Consider the following 17,647-nt stretch of genomic DNA (forward strand, 5'->3'; position numbering starts at 1 on the left):
TCAATTATACATGTCAAGTCACGCAAAACATATTTCCATATTAGCCACATTGCAACAAAAAAGTAAGAAAAATAAAGAAAGTGGGAAAAATATGCTCCAGTCTTCACTTAGAGTTCATTCATTCTCTCTCTGGAGGTGGATAGCATTTTTCATCATGAATCTTTTGGAATTGTCATGGATCATTGTATTAATAAGAATAGCTAAGTCTTTCACTGTTGATCATTGTTACAATACTGCTATTACTGTGTACAATGTTCTCCTGGTTCTGTTTACTTTGTATCAGTTCATAAGTCTTTCCAGATTTTTCTGAAACTGTCCTGCTCGTCATTGCTTATAGCACAACAGTATTCCATCACAATCATACACAACTTGTTCATCCATTTCCCAATGGATGGGTATCCCCTCAATTTCCAATTCTTTGCCACCACAAAAAGAACAACTATAAATATTTTTTTAACATATAGGTCCTTTTCCTTTTTTTTAAGATTTCTTTGGGATATAGACCTAAGTAGCACTTTTACTGGGTCAAAGGGTATGCACAGTTTTATAGCCCTTTGGGTTCAGTTCCAAATTTTTCTCTAGGACAGTTGGACAAGTTCACAACTCTATCAAGAATACATTAGTGTAGGGGCAGGTAGGTGGCATAGTGGATAGAGCTCCAGCCTTGGAGTCAGGAGGATCTGAGTTCAAATCCTGCCTCAGACACTGGACACTTACTAACTGTGTGACTCTGGGCAAGTCACTTAACCCCAATTGCCTCACCAAAAAGCAAAAAAAAAAGAGGAATTCATTAGTGTCCCTACTTTCCTCCTCCAACATTTGTCATTTTCCTTTTCTGTCATGTTACCTAGTACCTCAGAGTTGTTTTAATTTAAATTGCTGTAATTATTGCGTTAGAGCATTTTTATATGACTATTGATATCTTTGATTTCTTCTTCAAACTGCCTATTTATATCTTTTGTTCATTTATCAATTGAAGAATGGCTCTTATTTTTATAAATTTGACTCAGTTCCCTGTATATCTGAGAAATGAAACCTTTATCAGAGAAACTTACTGTAAATTCCCCCCTCCCCCTGAGTTTCCTGCTTTCCTTCTAATTTTGGCTGCATTGCTTTTGTTTGTGCAAAACCCTTTTAATTTAATGTAATCAAAATTACCCATTCCTCCCTCTCCCCACACACACATCAGTGAGCTTATGAAGTGTCTGCTGTGTGACAGGCATTGTGCTGGGAAAACAAAGACAAAAATAAAACACTCTCTGCCCTTATAGGCGGCTAGATAGTATGGTGGATTGAGCTCTGGGTCTGGAGTCAGGGAAGACCTGAGTTCAAATCTAGCCTCAGATACTTACTAGCTTTGCGACCCTGGCCAACTTGTTTGCCTCAGTTCCTCAACTGTACAATGGGTATAATAATAGTACCTATCTCTCAGAGTTGTTGTGAGGACCAAATGAGATAATATTTGTAAAGTGTTTTTTTGCAAACCTGTCAATGCTAGCTGTTATTTATAATCGATCAGACTGAAGGTAGCTGAGGAATTTGGGCTTGGAGTACCATGCTCTGATGATGAGGATGACGTGGGCTTACGTTAGGAAATCCAGACAGCAACAACCTTCAAAGCACAGTGCACTGATATTTATAAACCAGAAGTAAAGGAACAAACAAAGCCGGTCTCTCAACCCCTTTCTGGGAGCGGGATGTGTGACATGCCCCGAGCTTTGTCTGTTTCCTTTCTGTCTCTTTGAACGTGAAGAGTCCATGGCTTGGAGATGCTTCCCACAGCCCTGGGACCAGCCACCCCCTGGGGTGTGTGTGTGTGATCACGTAGAAGGTGGGCTCTGGAGCCGCGGCGTAAATAAAGCCGTCTGTCATGTTAGGTTCGTAAGTATTTTTAGCCCCTCGATGATTGTCGTGCACGTTTTCAGACAGGATTATTTACATCAGGTTGGCTCAATGCGGGTGACTCCGGCCACTTCCGTCTCAGAGGGAGGGATGGCAGCCTTCAGCTTGATCGGAGCTTAATTTAGAAAAGTCGGTGGCTGAAGCACAGATGAGATAGTCCAGACTGCACCTTTCCCAGGGAGTCGAGCCTTTCAGAAACCAAGGTTTATTTATGGATTGGGAAGTTCAGGCTTCCCAGGGCCCAGGGCTGGTTGTTCCCAGCGTCCTGTCTCACCAGCGACACCTGCTGGTGAGAGGCACTAACCAGCCAACCATCAGGCACTGTGCTAGGCAGGGAATACAGAGATAAAAGTCGTCTATAGTCTCTGTCTTCAAGGGGCTCAAGGCTATGGGGGAAATAACATGTACCCCCGGATTCTAAGCACTCTAGAGCCCCTCTCTTCTTTTGGTGAAGAGGACCAGGAGAACAGTAGAAGGCTTTGGGAGAGCAACAAGCTGGGGATGGTTCAGGGCATGAGCTTCCATTGTCTGGTGTGAGGGTGCTGCCTTTGGCATGGTGTGAACCAGAATATGACCGTCTCTTTGGGCTAACATCTAACATAATTTTGTGGGCGTCATGGACCCCTTTGGCAGTTGGGCAAAGCCTATAGACTCCCCAGAATAATGTGTTTTTTAAAGTATAAATGTTGTTGTTGTTGATTAGTTTTCAGTTGTATCTGACTCTTCTTTTTTTGGGGGGGGGAGGGCTAGGCAATGGGGTTAAGCGACTTGCCCAGGGTCATACAGCTAGTAAGTGTTATGTGTCTGAGGCCAGATTTGAACTCAGGTCCTCCTGACTCCAGGGCCAGTGCTCTATCCACTGTGCTATCTAGCTGCCCCATCTGACTCTTCTTCAGCCCAGTTAGGGTTTTCTTGGAAAAGATACTAGAGGGGTTTGCTATTTCCTTCCCTAGCTCATTTTACAGATGAGGAAACTGAAGCAAACAGGGTTAAGTGACTTGCCCAGGGTCATGCAGATAGTAAGTGTCTGAGGCCAGAATTTGAAATCAGGATAGAATTACAAATTAACCAATTTCATTGAAATGCAGTTATCAAAATATTTTTAAAAACAAATTCACACCTGGAAAGACTTGTATGGTCTAATGCTGAGTGAAGTGAGCAGAACCAAGAGAACGTTGTACACAATAACAGCCACATTGTGCGATGACTAATATTGATAAGCAATACAAGGATCTAAGACATCTCCAAAGGTCTCGTGATGGAAAATGCTATCCACCTCCAAGGAAAGAACTATGGAATTTGAATGCAGATCGAAGCACACTATTTGCTATTTTTTTTCTCTTCTGTTGAGTTTTTTTTCCTCTTTCTGGTGGTTCCTCCTATTAGTTCTAATTTTTACTTACAACATCACTAATCTGAAAATATGTTTAATAAGAATGTATATATATATATATACATAGCCTATAACAGATTGTGTGCCGTCTTGGGGAGGGTGGTGGGGAGGAAGGGGGAGAAAAATTTTAAACTTAAAAGCTTATGGAAGTGATTGTTGATAAATCAAAATAAATTAATAAAAAAATGAATGTTAAAAAAAAAGAATCCCTGAGATACAGGGTTGGGCTGAATATAATTAGATGAAATTTAATAGGGAACACATGTAAAGTTTTGCCCTTGGGTTCAACTTCATAAGAACAAAACAAGGAACCATGACTAGGTAGCATTTTATTTTTTTGTTGAACTGAAGCTCAATATGGCTGAACAAGTTGTGGTAAATGGTTGTGATGGAATACTACTGTGCTACAAGAAACGATGAGTTCAATGATCTTAGAAAGGCATGGAAAGACTTGCACAAAATGGTGAAGAGCAAAATAAGCAGAACCGAGCAAATAATGTATACAGTAACAGTAATGTTGTTTTAAGAACAGCTTTGAGCAACTAAGTCACTTTGACTATTATAAATACACAAATTAAAAGAAAAGGACAGGGGCAGCTAGGTGGCACAATGGATAGCGCACCAGCGCTGAAGTCAGGAGGACCTGAGTTCAAATCCGGCCTCAGACCAAACACTTGACACTTACTAGCAGTGTGACCCTGGGCAAGTCACTTAATCCCAATTGCCTAAAAAAAAAAAAAAAGGAAAGGACATGTGAAGGAAGACTATCTGCATCCAGAGAAAGAACTGATAAATAGATGTATAGAATAATTTTACATATATATGTATATATATATACATACATACACATATATATATATATACATACATATACACACCTATTTGTGTCTAATGGTAGCCATCTCTAGGGCAGGACAGGGAGGAGGGAAGAAATAAAAGAAAAAAAAGAAATTTACATAATATCTACTATATATTTTAAAAGGAATAGCAAGTTGTACATAATAGATTTGCAGTTTTGTGTGCAGTCATCTTTTTTTCCTGTACTGTTATGGAAATGCTTGTTTTATTCCATAAATTAAAAATTAAATAAATTTTTTAAAAATTTAAAAAGTAAAAAGAAATAACAGTATAATATGGCAGCCAAAAGAACTAATTCAGCCTTAGCCTGAAATAAGAGATATACTGTCCAGGGCTAGAAAAATAATAACCTCCTTGTTCTAAACCCTAGCTAGATGACACCTAGATTGTTATGTTCAATTCTAGGCACCATATTTTAAGGAGGCCACTGATAATCTGGGGAGTGTCCAAAGGAGGACAACAAGGATGGTGAAGGGCCTGAGTGCATGTGGTATGATTGTTGGGGAAAGGACCTAGAGATGCTGACCCTGAAGAGAAGGCTTAGGAGAAGCGTTAGTTGTCTTGAAATATTTGAAAAGCTATCATGTGGAAAATGTATTAGGCTTCTGTTTGAGCCCAGCAGAAAGAACCAAGAATAGTGGGGAGAAATTGTGAAGGCATCACACTTAGTCTGGATATGAGGAAAATGTTTCCTAACACTTCAAGTGTCCAGAAGCAAAATGGGTAGAATGAGAAGTTAGAGAGATTGCCCTCACTGGAGATCTTTAAACAAAGGTTTGAAACATTCGAGGAAAGTCTGAACAAGCAAACCTTTGTCAGATATGCTGTAGGGGGACTGAGTGGACTAGATGACTTTTGAGATGCTTTCCAACTGAGATTCTCTAAGGCTGGGTGAGTCAAGTCCCATTTAAGTAGAATGTGAGCTCCCTGAGAGCAGACACTGCTTTCCATTTTGTCTAGGAATTCCCATAGTGCTTTGCACCTACTAATAAATGCTTGTCGCCTTGGGAAAAAAACAAACAAACAAAAAAAACAAGTTCACAGACCCTGGTTAAGAGCCTCTGTTGGGGCAGCTAGGTGGTGCAGTGGATAGAGCACTGACCCTGAAGTCAAGAGGACCAGAGTTCAAATCCAGCCTCAGACCAAACACTTCCTAGCTGTGTGACCCTGGGCAAGTCACTTAACCCCAATTGCCTAAAAATGAAAAAAAAAATTAATTAAAAAAAAGAACCTCTGTTGTAGAAGGTCTGCCTGCATTAGGTCTAATTGACCCAATGGTTGGGCTAATTGACATCTAATTGACATTTTGGAAGTTCCTTCCAAAAGGGGTAAATTACATCACATGAAGAGGCACAAAGACATGTTACTAGAGGGGAAGAAGAGAGGGAGATGAACATTGTTTGAACTTTACTCTCATCAGATTTGACTCAAGGAGGGAATAACATACTCAGGTATGGAAATTTAACTTGCCATATAGGCAGTAGGAGGGGAAAGGGGAAAAAAAAGGGAGGGGGCTGATAGAAGGGAGGGCAGATTGAGGGAGGCGGTGGTCAAAAACTCTAGTGAGGAAGGAAAGGGAGAAAAAGAAAGTAAAGCATAAATGGGGGAAAGGGGAATAAGCGCTGTCTTGGGGAAGGAGGGGGAGAAAATGTAAAACTCAAAAGCTTATAGAAGTGAATATTCAAAACTAAAAATAAATCAATATTAAAGTTCCTTCCAAGTTTAAGATTCTAGGATTTCATAGGAAGTTTATGATTAATTTTTCTCCCACTGCTGATGTTTTTATATCATATTGGTTTTTTGTTTGTTTGTTTGTTTGTTTGTTTGTTTGTGAGGCATTTGGGGTTAAGTGACTTGCCCAGAGTCACACAGCCCCTGAATGTTAGGTGTTTGAGACCGGAATTGAACAAAGGTCCTCCTGACTCCAGAGCCATTGCTCTATCCACTGGGTCTCCTCGCTGCCCTGGTCGTGTTGTTTTGTGTCATGGTTATCTGTGTTAACATGTTGTCGCCTGATAGAATGTAAGCTCCCTGAGGGCAGGGGTCTTGTCTTATTTAAACTCTATATCTCTCCTAGAACCTATCAAGAGTATTGCTTACTCTAAGGGGGAAAAAATGAATGGAAAATTTCAGTTAAAAAAAATCTTTACTGAGTGTTATGAAAGATGAGAGGTAGCATGGCTTCATAGAGAGCTGGTCTGAAAGTCAGGAAAACCGGAGTTCAAGTGGTCTGGCAGGTGCTGGCTCTGTGCTTCTGGGCTAGTCACATAACTCCTTAATAGCCCAGGGGATTTTCTCAGACCATAAATTTTGGGATAGTTGCCAGGCTGCATAGGTGGAGTGAGTTACCTCACCAGGGGTTTATAATTATAATGAAATCATAGACATGGACCAAAAGTGTATATGTGTGTGTGTGTGTGTGTGCATATATACATGTATACAACACCACACAGTGTTCTACACACAAATGCACACTATGGTCCATACATTTATATTTATGTGTTGACATATATTCATGGATATAACACATACTGTGTATTGGATGGACATGATGGATATAATATGATGGACATAGTACACACTGTATGTTGTATAAATACGTACGTGCTTATATATAAACATATATGTGTGTTTATATACACAACTTCGAGTTAGGCCCATATATGTATAGTTGTATGTAGACATATATGTATACACACAAATAATATACACTACAATACAGGTATATTATATACATAAATTCATATGTTTATACATAAACACATATGCATATTGGTATATACATGCAGATTTTGATCCACATCTGTCACTGCGTGAACACATCTATATGTTATACACATTATAATACATCCATATATTTATATATACACATGCATGCATGTTTATATACATAAATGCAAATTAGGCTGTTTGTATATTTTTATGTAGGCACACATCTATACACACAATTAATATACAAAAGTGTATTATATACACACATTCATGTTTATCCATAAATACATATGCATGTTTATATACACACAGGCTTCAATCTATGTCTATTTGTGTGTAAACATATGTGTAATACATTATACACAGTATGATATGCATATATTTATATGTAAACATACATGTATATTTATAAACACTATGGTACTTATACATAAACATGCACATATAAAATATATAAATATATGAATACCAAAGTGTATATAAACATGCATGTATGTTTACATATAAATACATGCATGTTCATATACACTTTGGTATTTTTACATATATATGTATTTGGCATATATGTGTGTTTGTTTGCGTGTTGTTCCCTGCCCTCAATAAGCCTATATTCTGGTTGTGGAGACATTTGCCTGGGATCCAGAATTCTCGTTCTGCAATTAATTACCTCACGTAAATTACAATCTCTCAATGCCTTAGTAATTCTCTGTCTTTGAAAAAATACCCCCCTCTTTACATCCTGGGGTAGCTTTTTTTTTGTAAGGGGTAAATGGTGATAAACATCTCCAGACTTGGCCAGGCTGTTCCATGGATCATCTCTCACTGAGCCTACGCTTTAAGACTTTCTAGCTCATAGGATGTATTTTGAGAACCCACCTCTGTAGATTGATGAGATGTCAGGGTAGGGGTGAAGTGTGTGTGTAAGGGCTCATGAAACATTTAAATACAAGTACAGAATCTGGTGTGCCACAGTCTGTGACAGGCTCTCAAGTTTTGCTAGAAGTCAGAAGGGAGAAGAAGAGGGAGGGAGGGAGAGGGGAGAGAGAGAGAGAGAGATCACTGGATGTCAGTCATGGAAGGCTTTCTGGAGGAGCTGAGATCTGAGCTGGCCCTTCAAGGGTGAGTGGGATGGAGTAAGTGGACAGGCAGGGGAAACGTCATTTTCAGACAAAAGAATGAGAGACGAAGAATAAGAAAGAACATTACATGTGTGAGGAATTGTAAAGAGAGTGGCCTGATTTTTGTACGGGAACCCCAAGAAACAGAGCAATCATTCCATCCCTGAATGAGCCTGGGTTTTTCTGCCCAGGGAAGTCCCTGGCCCTCTTTCCTCCTCAGAGTTTACAGAGGTATCAAGAGCTAGTTCTGGGAATCATGAGACGTAGAATCTAGTCTTGGCTCTGCCTCTAACTGTGGTCATGGGAGAGTCATTTAGGTTTTCAGGGCCTTGGTTTCCTCATCTGCAACAACAGGAAGAGCTCTCAGGAGGTCAGGCCTCATTGGAGGTGGCCCTGATGCCAGCACTCTCTTAGTCAGGCTGGATGTTGGGACAAAATGGGGCATTCACCAGTAATTGAACAACTAATAGAAGGAGGCTTACTTTGCAAGGATACACAGGGGCAGCTAGGTGGTACAGTGGATAGAGCACTGGCCCTGAAGTCAGGAGGACCCGAGTTCAAATCTGGCCTAAGACCAAACACTGGACACTTACTAGCTGTGTGATCCTGGGCAAGTCACTTAACCCCAATTGCCTAAAAAAATAGAGAAAAAGATAGGGCTCTCTGAACATGGCCACCCTTATCCATACATGGAAATGGATCTGGTTATCAGGGCAGAACATGGTGAAAGACATGGTGATTTGTGTGGTTGCTGGAAGTCCGCCTTGGTGAGGGAGGGAAAGGCCATTTCATGTGGGCAGGACTTTTTATGTCCTTAAGTGACCAGGAAATGGAGTCAGGAAAATAGGAGTCAATCAGGTCCTGTTTCCAGTTATTGTTGATTCACTTTCTGTTGTATTTACTCTTCGTGACCCCATTTGGATTTGTTTGTGCGTTTGTTTTGGGGGGCAAAGATACTAGAGTGTCTGCCATTTCCTTCTTCAGCTCATTTTCCAGATGAAGAAACTGAGGCAAACAGGGTTAAGTGACTTGCCCAGGGTCACACAACTAGTAAATGTCTGAGACCAGATTTGAACTCAGGAAGATAAGCCTGTCTTATTGCAAGCCCACTGCGCTATCCACTGCACCACCTAGCTGCCCTCATGTCTCCAATTAAGGAAAACTAATCCCTACTGGAGAGGTGGGCTAAACCCATATCGTGAGGAAATATTGGTAGGTATTAGTTCTGTCACGAGGCCCCTAATACGCCCAAATATTTACAACAGCACTTTGCAAACTAGAAAAGAATTGGAAATGAAGCAGAGGCCCATCCATTGAGGAATGCGGTACATAAATGTGATAGAATACGATTGTGCTGAAAGAAATAATGAGTATGACAAGCATAAAGAAGGGGAGAAAGTTTCTATGAATGGATGCAAAGTGCAGCAAGCAGAACCAGGAAAGCAGAATACACAAGGTCAGCCACAAATAGAAAAAACAAATCGATTGAAATTGAACGCTGCAAATTACCAAACTTGGTCTCAAAGAGACAGGAGAAGGTACCTCCCTGCCCGCTTCTTGCTGAGATGGGGCAATCGTGGGTGTGGCCCGCTTCATATGACATCTGATATGGTGGTTGGTTTTGCCGAAACTTTGTCTTTCTTCTTTGTTGTGTGGGAATGGCTCCCTGGGAGGTAGAGAGATGGGGGGATACCTTAGGAAATGTAGGTGATATGCAATATTGCATCATATTTATTTATAAAAATAATAGCTCAAATTTATATCACTTCATGGTTTACAGAGAAGTTGGTTTAGTCATTTCATTTGTGTCCGAAGGTAGGCAGTACAAATATTGAGACGATAGGTGGCGCTGTGGATAGAACACCTTGGAGTCAGGAAAGACCTGAGTACAAATCCAGCCTCAGACACTTACTAGCTATGTGACCCTGGGCAAGTCGCTTAACCTGTGTTTGCCTCAGTTTCCTCATCTGAAAAATGAGCTAGAGAAGGAAATGGCAAACCATTCCAGTATCTTTGCCAAGAAAACCCCAAATGGGGTAATAGACAGTAGATCACAACTGAAAATGAATCATCAACAATAAAAGTACAAATATTATCTTTGTTTTACTGAGAGCCCTGAGAATAAAGGTCATGCAGATAGTAAATGCTGGAACCAGCAATGAAGCTCAGGTCCCTGGATCCTGAGTCCAGGGGTCTTTTCACTGCTTTGTGTTACCTCCCTATAAAACGGGTGGGTAGGACCAGGTGGTCTTTAAGTAAGTCCCTGTGGTTGAAGTTTTTTTGATTCTTTGGTTAGCGTGCAGTACTGCTCACCTGCCCATTCCCCACCTGAACCAGTATCTCTTTGCAGGAGGGGAACACGGCCCTTCATTTGGCAGCAAAGAATGGTCACTCTTCGGTGCTCCAGAGGATCATAGAGCTTGGGCTGGACCTAGAGGAGAAGAATAGGGTAAGTCAGGACACTTGCCATGGGCCCTGCAGGTTCCCCCTTGCCCTGAGGTCAGTCTGAAGCCTCAGTTTCCCAAGCCAGGATCCAGGTTTCCCCTCTCAACTTTCATAATCATTCTACTCTGTCTTAGCCCTGCTCTCTGTGCTCATTGACTTATTAAAGTTTATTTATCCCTTAGAATACTAAGCCTCTCAGTGTTATATATGGATACTAATGCTTCCAAGGCAGGGGTAGCTTTGCTTCAGTAATTATAATGATAACAACAACAATAACATTTATATAGCACTTACTATGTGCCTGGCACTGTGCTAAGTGCTTTACAAATCTCATTTGGTCTTCATAACAACCTGCGAGGCAGGTGCTATTATTATCCCCATTTTACAGATGAAGAAACTGGGGCAAACAGAGGTTACATGACTTGCCCAGGGTCACACAGTAAGTAGCTGAGACCTGATTTGAACCCCAGTCTTTCTTCCTGACTCTAGGCCCAGCACTCTATCCACTGAGTCAACCTAACTGCCTCCTGAGGTGGGGGTCCTTACCCCTGACCTTCCCTTCTTTTCTCCCTACTTCAACACTTAATGATGGTATTTGTAGTGTCTAGGAGAGTACCTGGAGCATTGTAAGCATCTAAAACATGTTTGATTAATTTGTTGTTGTTTGTTTAGTCATTTTCAGTTGTGTCTGACTCTTTGTGACCCCTTTTGGGGTTTCCTTGGCAAAGAGTGGTTTGCCATTTGCTTCTCCAGCTCATTTGACAGATGAGGAAACTGAGGCAAACAGGGTTAAGTGACTTGCCCAGGGTCACACAGCTAGTAAGTGTCTGAGGCCAGATTTGAACTCAGGAAGATGAAGTGTCCTGACTCCAGGCCTGGCGCCATCTTGTATTTGTATTAGATTAGTGTATGATTAATCCTTTTGTTCTGAGGACAACCCTTGAGATATGGGGAATATTCTCCATGTTAGGGGGAATGGGACATGTTTTCTAGTTCTGCCTTGCCCCATTGATGCAATAAAAAAAATGTTGAGTACCTACTGTTATGGAGCAATACTGGCTATGTATGTAATATATATATATATATGTATAATTGTGTATGTATATATGTAATAAGGCTCATAGAGTTAGAGCTGTAAGGGTCCTTGACGTGGCCGCTGCAGTGGTGAGCATGAGACCAGCTCAGTGCTCTGCAACCCGGAGACGCATGGATGAGGCGGGAGACAGCAAGGTGGCAGAAGCTCCGTTTATTGAGTGCAGTTAGCTGTCTTTTATGGCCCTAGTGATGCATGTTCAAAGCGTGATCCCCCTGTGATAGCCAATCATCAGGTCTGCTGGAGCTCGTGTCAGTACTCATTTCCCAGTGAGAGGAGAGCCAAACCAACCATGGGAGCTGCATGTCAGCAAAGGAGAGGTCCCGGGAGACTTCCTTATTTTTGCCACGCAACTATATTGTGACCCTCAGCTTCTACTGATAGAAGCTAGAACTCCCATGGGAAAGTTCCCTCAACAGAGCTCTCATGAGACCATGAGACATTCACCCTAACAGGTCCTTATCGGCCAATAAGCCTTCATTTTACAGATAAAGAAAATGAAGCACAGAAAGCTTAGATTAGCCCAGAGTCACACAGGCAGTACTCACCTAATGTGGGACGTGGGAAGGACACTGAAGTCATGTAAAACAATTCCTTACCCTCAAGAAACTTATAGTCTAGTTAGGCAAATCATACATGTATCTATGGAACGTTAAATAGAAGTGCCAATGCAAGAGATGTCAGAAGGCATGACTGGTTGTAGATAAGTGGAACAGTCAATCAACAAGCATTAATTAAACACCTACTTGTGTCACACACTGGGGAAACAAAGACAAAATTAGTCCCTGCCCTCAGGGAGCTTACATTCTAACAGGAAAATAAATGTCAGAAGACCTTGAGATTCTTGTGGCTGGAGGAGTCAGGGAATGCCTTCTGGATGAAGTGGGACTTGAGCTGGCCCATAAAGGCAAAGTAGGTTTTGGATAAGCCAAGAGTAGGAGGGAGGGCATCCCAGGTACTGGGAAGGTCACGAACAAAAGTAGAGGTAAAACTGACCATAGCATGTGCATAGGACAGTAAACAGATTAGCCTAATCAGACTAGAGACTTCCTATTAAATTATGGGAAATGATGATTATTCTAATTAGAGATAAGGACTAAAACCTGTGGTTTCATTAATATAGAAAATTCCTTCTGTCAATGAAGACTGTAACTTTCTCTGCAACTTAGAGTTTCCCAGAGCATTAAAGGGCTAAGTGACTCGTCTAGAGTCACACAGCCAGGGTATATCAGAGTCTGGAATTGAACCTAGGTCTTTCTGGCTTTGAGGCTGGATTTCTATTCTCTGTGACATACTGCCATCATCTCCACCCTGTGTTTCAGGAAGGCTTGACTGCACTGCATATGGCAACTGAGGGAGGCCACTTGGACTGTGTACGGCTCCTGATTCAAGCTGGCAGCAAGGTCAACGCCCAGACTCAGGTGACCCAATCTGCCCTGTTTGTTTTTAGCCTGTTTGTCTGCTGAGGACTGTGTGTTGTCAACTTTGCCTTATGCTGCTTCATTCTCTGTCCCTTGACCAGATAACAAATAGTTAAGGGTCATCAAAATGAATGGCCAGATAAAGAGGTGAGTGCTTGATGTGAAAAATTGGATAACACAGGATTGCAGAGTTATACCTGGAATGGACCTCAGAGGCCATCTGGGCCAACCACTTCATTTAACAGATGAGGAAACTGAGGTCCAGAGGGGATAGTGATTTGCTCAATGTCACACAGGTTGGGACGGTGTTTAGCACAACGCCAGGCACATAGCTGGCACTTAATAAATGTTTACTAATTGACAAAAGCAAGATGGGAACTAAGGTCCTGTGACTTCAAGGGTGGCATTCTTTTTTTCAGTGTCTTCCTAATACCTTATCTGATTCGCATGAGAAGTTACAAGAAAACAGGAACTTTTGAGTGTTTAAAGCAGCAGCAGCAGGAGGTCCAAACCTGGGCACCTAAACTGTTTTTAGAGCTTTGGGGTTTTGGCGTGAGTGGGCCTATAGCCTGGGTGTAGAGTCACCAAGGATACCTGTCCCAGGCTGTGGTGCAGAATGCTTCCAGGATTCCCACCAGGAGTCTCTAGGCTGAGGCCACAGGGGCTAATTCTCCTTTGGACAGGGACACTGACTATTGCTCAAGGGAGGGGAAACATGATTTTCGGAGCAATAGATCCTAGAACTAAACTGGCTGGATTTACCTCTGGTGTGTATAGTGGTTCAGAAGATGAGAGCATAGGATTGACTTTGTCTATTCTGTTCAGCTCTCCCATATCCCATCTTCCCAACACACATAACATACACATACATGTACACACACAGACATGCACGCCTCTTGTGACCAGTGTCCATGAATTTTTGAGAATTCTGGGAGGCAGGCTGTGGCCATGAAATGGAATGGAATGAAATTTAACTGACTCCACAGGAATCGAACCCATAGTCTCTCTCATCAGTACTATAATCTAATGCAAAGCGAAAACTCAAAAACATAGTAGAATTAACACTGAATTTGGAGTAAGAGGAGCTGGTTCAAATTCATTCATTCAGCATTTATAAAGCACTTGCTATGTAAGGTATTTGCTGGGGGAGATTCATAGATTAGAGAAGATGCAATCCTCATACTCCTGCTCACCGGCCTGTCGCTTTTGGTCAGCCAGTGAGCATCTTTAAGGTACTTACTGTATACCAAGCACTGTGCTAAAGGCTGGGGAGTGACAGAAAAGTTCATAAAAACAGCCCCAGCTCTGAAGAAGCCCACATTCTAATGGGGGAGACAACATACAAACATAGCAGATGGGACGCGATCTCAGAGGGAAGGGGCTAGCAGCTGGACGGATGGGGAAAGGCATAAACGGTAGCTACAAATGCTACTTTTTGTAAATACGAGGCCAAGAATCATGCTATATTTCTGATATCTCCATTAGAAGCAAATGAACTGCCTTCACTACGCTGCCCTTCACGGCTTTGATGACATTGCTCAAGCTCTCATTGACGCTGGGATCAGCGTAGATGCCGCAAATCATGTAAGTTGTTTGTTTTTTTTTTTTAACTTAAAAATCTTATATGCAATTGATATTGAATGTGTCAATAGTGGACAACTGGCTTAAGTTGCTATGTTGCATAAAATTGTGTGGTGAAATATGGATGTTGCTTTCCATGTGCTTTTTGAATCTTAGAAAACATGTCTAGCCCAACTCTATTTTATAAGAAAAGGAAATAATTATTTATGAAGTGTTTTAAAATTAGCAAGGCTTTATTTACATTGTCTCATTTAAGCATCACTGTAATCCTGTGTGGTTGGTACTAAAGGTATTATCCTCACTTTATAGTTGAAGAAACAGGTTGAGAGGGTAAGTGGATTACCTGAGGAATACACTGCTAATAAGCATCAGAGTTGAGATTTGAATCCAGGTGTATATGTATGTATGTATATATATAATGTATACATGTGTATATAAATGTTTGTGTGTATATATATGTAAAATGTGTGTATATATATTTGTGTGTATATATAAATGTGTATATAAATGTTTGTGTGTATATATATATAATGTGTGTATATGTATTTGTATGTATATATAAATGTATATGTGTATATATAAAAAGTATGTGTGTGTATGTATATATAAATGTATGTGTGTATATAAATGTATATGTATAAAATGTGTGTGTGAGATTTCATTGGTGCAAGGAGCTTCTGTTGAGAAACTTTTCTACTAATTCAGACCTGAAATGTATAATCTTAGAGAGCCATCTGGGGCACTGAGCCAGTATGTGTCACAGGCTGGCTTGAACCCAGGACTCCAAGGTCAGCTCTATATCCATTACTTCTATAGTGTCAATTCAAAGGACCACATCTTATTTCATCTTCGTATCTTCAGTAGGATAGTTAGGTCGTGTGGTGGATAGAGTGCCTGGCCTGAAGTCAGGAAGTCCTGAGTTCACATCTGGCCTCACACACTAGCCTGTGATCCTGGGCAAGTCACTTAATTCTGTTTGCCTCAACTTCCTCATCTGTAAAATGAGCTGGAGAAGGAAATGGTCAACCACTCCAGTATCTCTGCCAAGAAAACCCCAATGGAGTCACAAAGAGTCGGACACAGACCGAATAACAATCTTCAATACCTAGCACATAGTAGGTACTTAGTTAACACTTGTTGAATTAAATTGACTTAAGGAAAAATCAAATATAGTGAAAAGGGTCCCGCACCAGGAGTCTGATGACCTGGATTCCATTTTCTTGAGCAAGTCCCTTAAGAGTTTGCCCAATGCCTCATCAATAAACAAGGGGATCAGGTGAGACCTCTTAGTTTCCTTTCAGCTCTGAAGTTCTGATTGGTTGACAGGATCACTAACTTGAAGTTCGTGAAGAGTTTTTTAAGGAAAAGGGCAAATCTTGCCTGTAGAATACTATACTAAAGGAAAATAAGTTAGAGCAGGGGAGATTAGTTAGACAAAAAAAAAATCAGAATAAGCATTTATTTATTAATATTATTTATTAATTGATTTATAATCAGAATAAGCATTTATTTAATAAGCACCTACTGTGTGATGGGCACTGGGGATACAAAGGCAGAAATGAAAGTCCCTCCCCTCAAGGAGCTTACCTTTTATTGGGGCAATCAACACATGTAAGAATATGCAAGAATAGATTTCATAAGTCCAAGATAATCGGAGAAAAGGAAGACTAGGACCTGGGGATCAGGAAAGGACCCAACATAAGCTGAGCTTTGAGGGACTTTAAAGACTCTGAAAAACTTCTCGATTACCTAGGTGATCAAACACAGAAAAGGAAAATGGAGTCCCCACCTCCAGAGATTTTCCAAAAGAAACCTCGATGAAGATAGCTTAGGTATCATGGCAGGGAAACAAAATGAGACTAGATTAGATGAACTCCTTGGGGTCCTTCTAGCTTGAGTTTCATGGACTTTGGGAGAACAGAAAAAGGTGAGGAGTAGCAGTAGTAGTAGCAGTAGTAGTAGTAGTAGTAGTAGTAGTAATAGTAGTAGTAGTAGTAGTAGTAGTAGTGGTAGTAGCAACAGCAGTAGCAGCAGCAGTAGTAGTAGTAGTAATAGTAGTAGTTAGTAGTAGACAAAGAAGATGACTAGGTCTTTCTCACTTTTATCATCATCATAACCAACAAATGTGGTACCTGCTATGGTGCTAAAAGTGTAAGAGTCTAGTTGGTTATATAGGACATACATGTAAAAAGAAAATATATGTTGCCTTGTATTGTTATGAGGCTTCATGGGGCTGTTAGGATTCAAGTGGAGTCTTGACCATCCCGAAGGAGAGGGGAGGGTAGGGGTGGGGGTGGGAAGGAGATGGTATTGTCTGCAGGGAATAATGCCTAGGATGAAATGTATATGGTATATTCTGGGTATAACGGAACTAGTCTGGTTAAAGTAGAATGCACACATGGGAGAACAGTAGGAGATGAGATCAGATGGCTTTGGGATGTGGGATTAATTCTGGAGGGGTTAAATTGTAAAGGGCTTTAAATGTCCATTTTCCCCCTAATTGTCAGTCTCAAGAGTGTGTCTACAATCTTTCCAAGCCATAGTTCCTTCATCTATATAATGAGGTGGTTGGACTAGATGCCTTGTAAGGTTTTTTTTTCGTTCTTTCCAGTTTTAGATGCTATAAATCTATGATTTTAATTCCATTAGTCTCATGCTGGGAGCAGGGAGGTATTATATTGCTGGGCATGGGGACACACACCTGTAAACCCTACTAGGGTAGGCTGAGGCCAGTGGATGGCTTGAGGGTAGGGAGTCCTTAGCTTCAGTGCTGCTAATGCAATTAATTACGTGTGCACTAAGTGCAGCACTAAGCCCCTGAGAGGAGGGGGCCATCAGGCCGTCTAAGAAGGGGCAACAGTTCAAAGCTTAAGATTCTGTGCCCATCGGCAGTGGGACTAGGCCCAAGAATCAATGCTGTACCTCAAAAAAACAACCAACCAGGGGCAGCTAGGTGGGGCAGTGGTTAGAGCTCTGGCCTTGGAGTCAGGAGGACCTGAGTTCAAATCCGGCCTTAGACACATAACACTTACTAGATGAGTGACCCTGAGCAAGTCACTTAAACCCATTGACTAGCCAAAGAAAGAAAGAAAGAAAGAAAGAAAGAAAGAAAGAAAGAAAGAAA

The 17,647-nt window shown here is 41.2% G+C and overlaps 1 protein-coding gene across 1 annotated transcript in view; it reads left to right on the forward strand.

Annotated features, from left to right (window-relative positions):
- Positions 1-17,647, forward strand: part of ANKDD1A (ankyrin repeat and death domain containing 1A) — a 47,146-nt gene that overhangs the window by 17,379 nt on the left and 12,120 nt on the right. Inside the window, exons 5-7 of the mRNA XM_027851671.1 lie at positions 10,334-10,432; positions 12,844-12,942; positions 14,428-14,526. Coding sequence (XP_027707472.1) covers positions 10,334-10,432; positions 12,844-12,942; positions 14,428-14,526 — 297 coding nt within the window. The remainder of the gene's footprint in view (positions 1-10,333; positions 10,433-12,843; positions 12,943-14,427; positions 14,527-17,647) is intronic.

This window comes from Vombatus ursinus, unplaced genomic scaffold (genome assembly GCF_900497805.2).
Source record: "Vombatus ursinus unplaced genomic scaffold, bare-nosed wombat genome assembly UNPS02009205.1, whole genome shotgun sequence".
NCBI lineage: Eukaryota > Metazoa > Chordata > Mammalia > Diprotodontia > Vombatidae > Vombatus > Vombatus ursinus.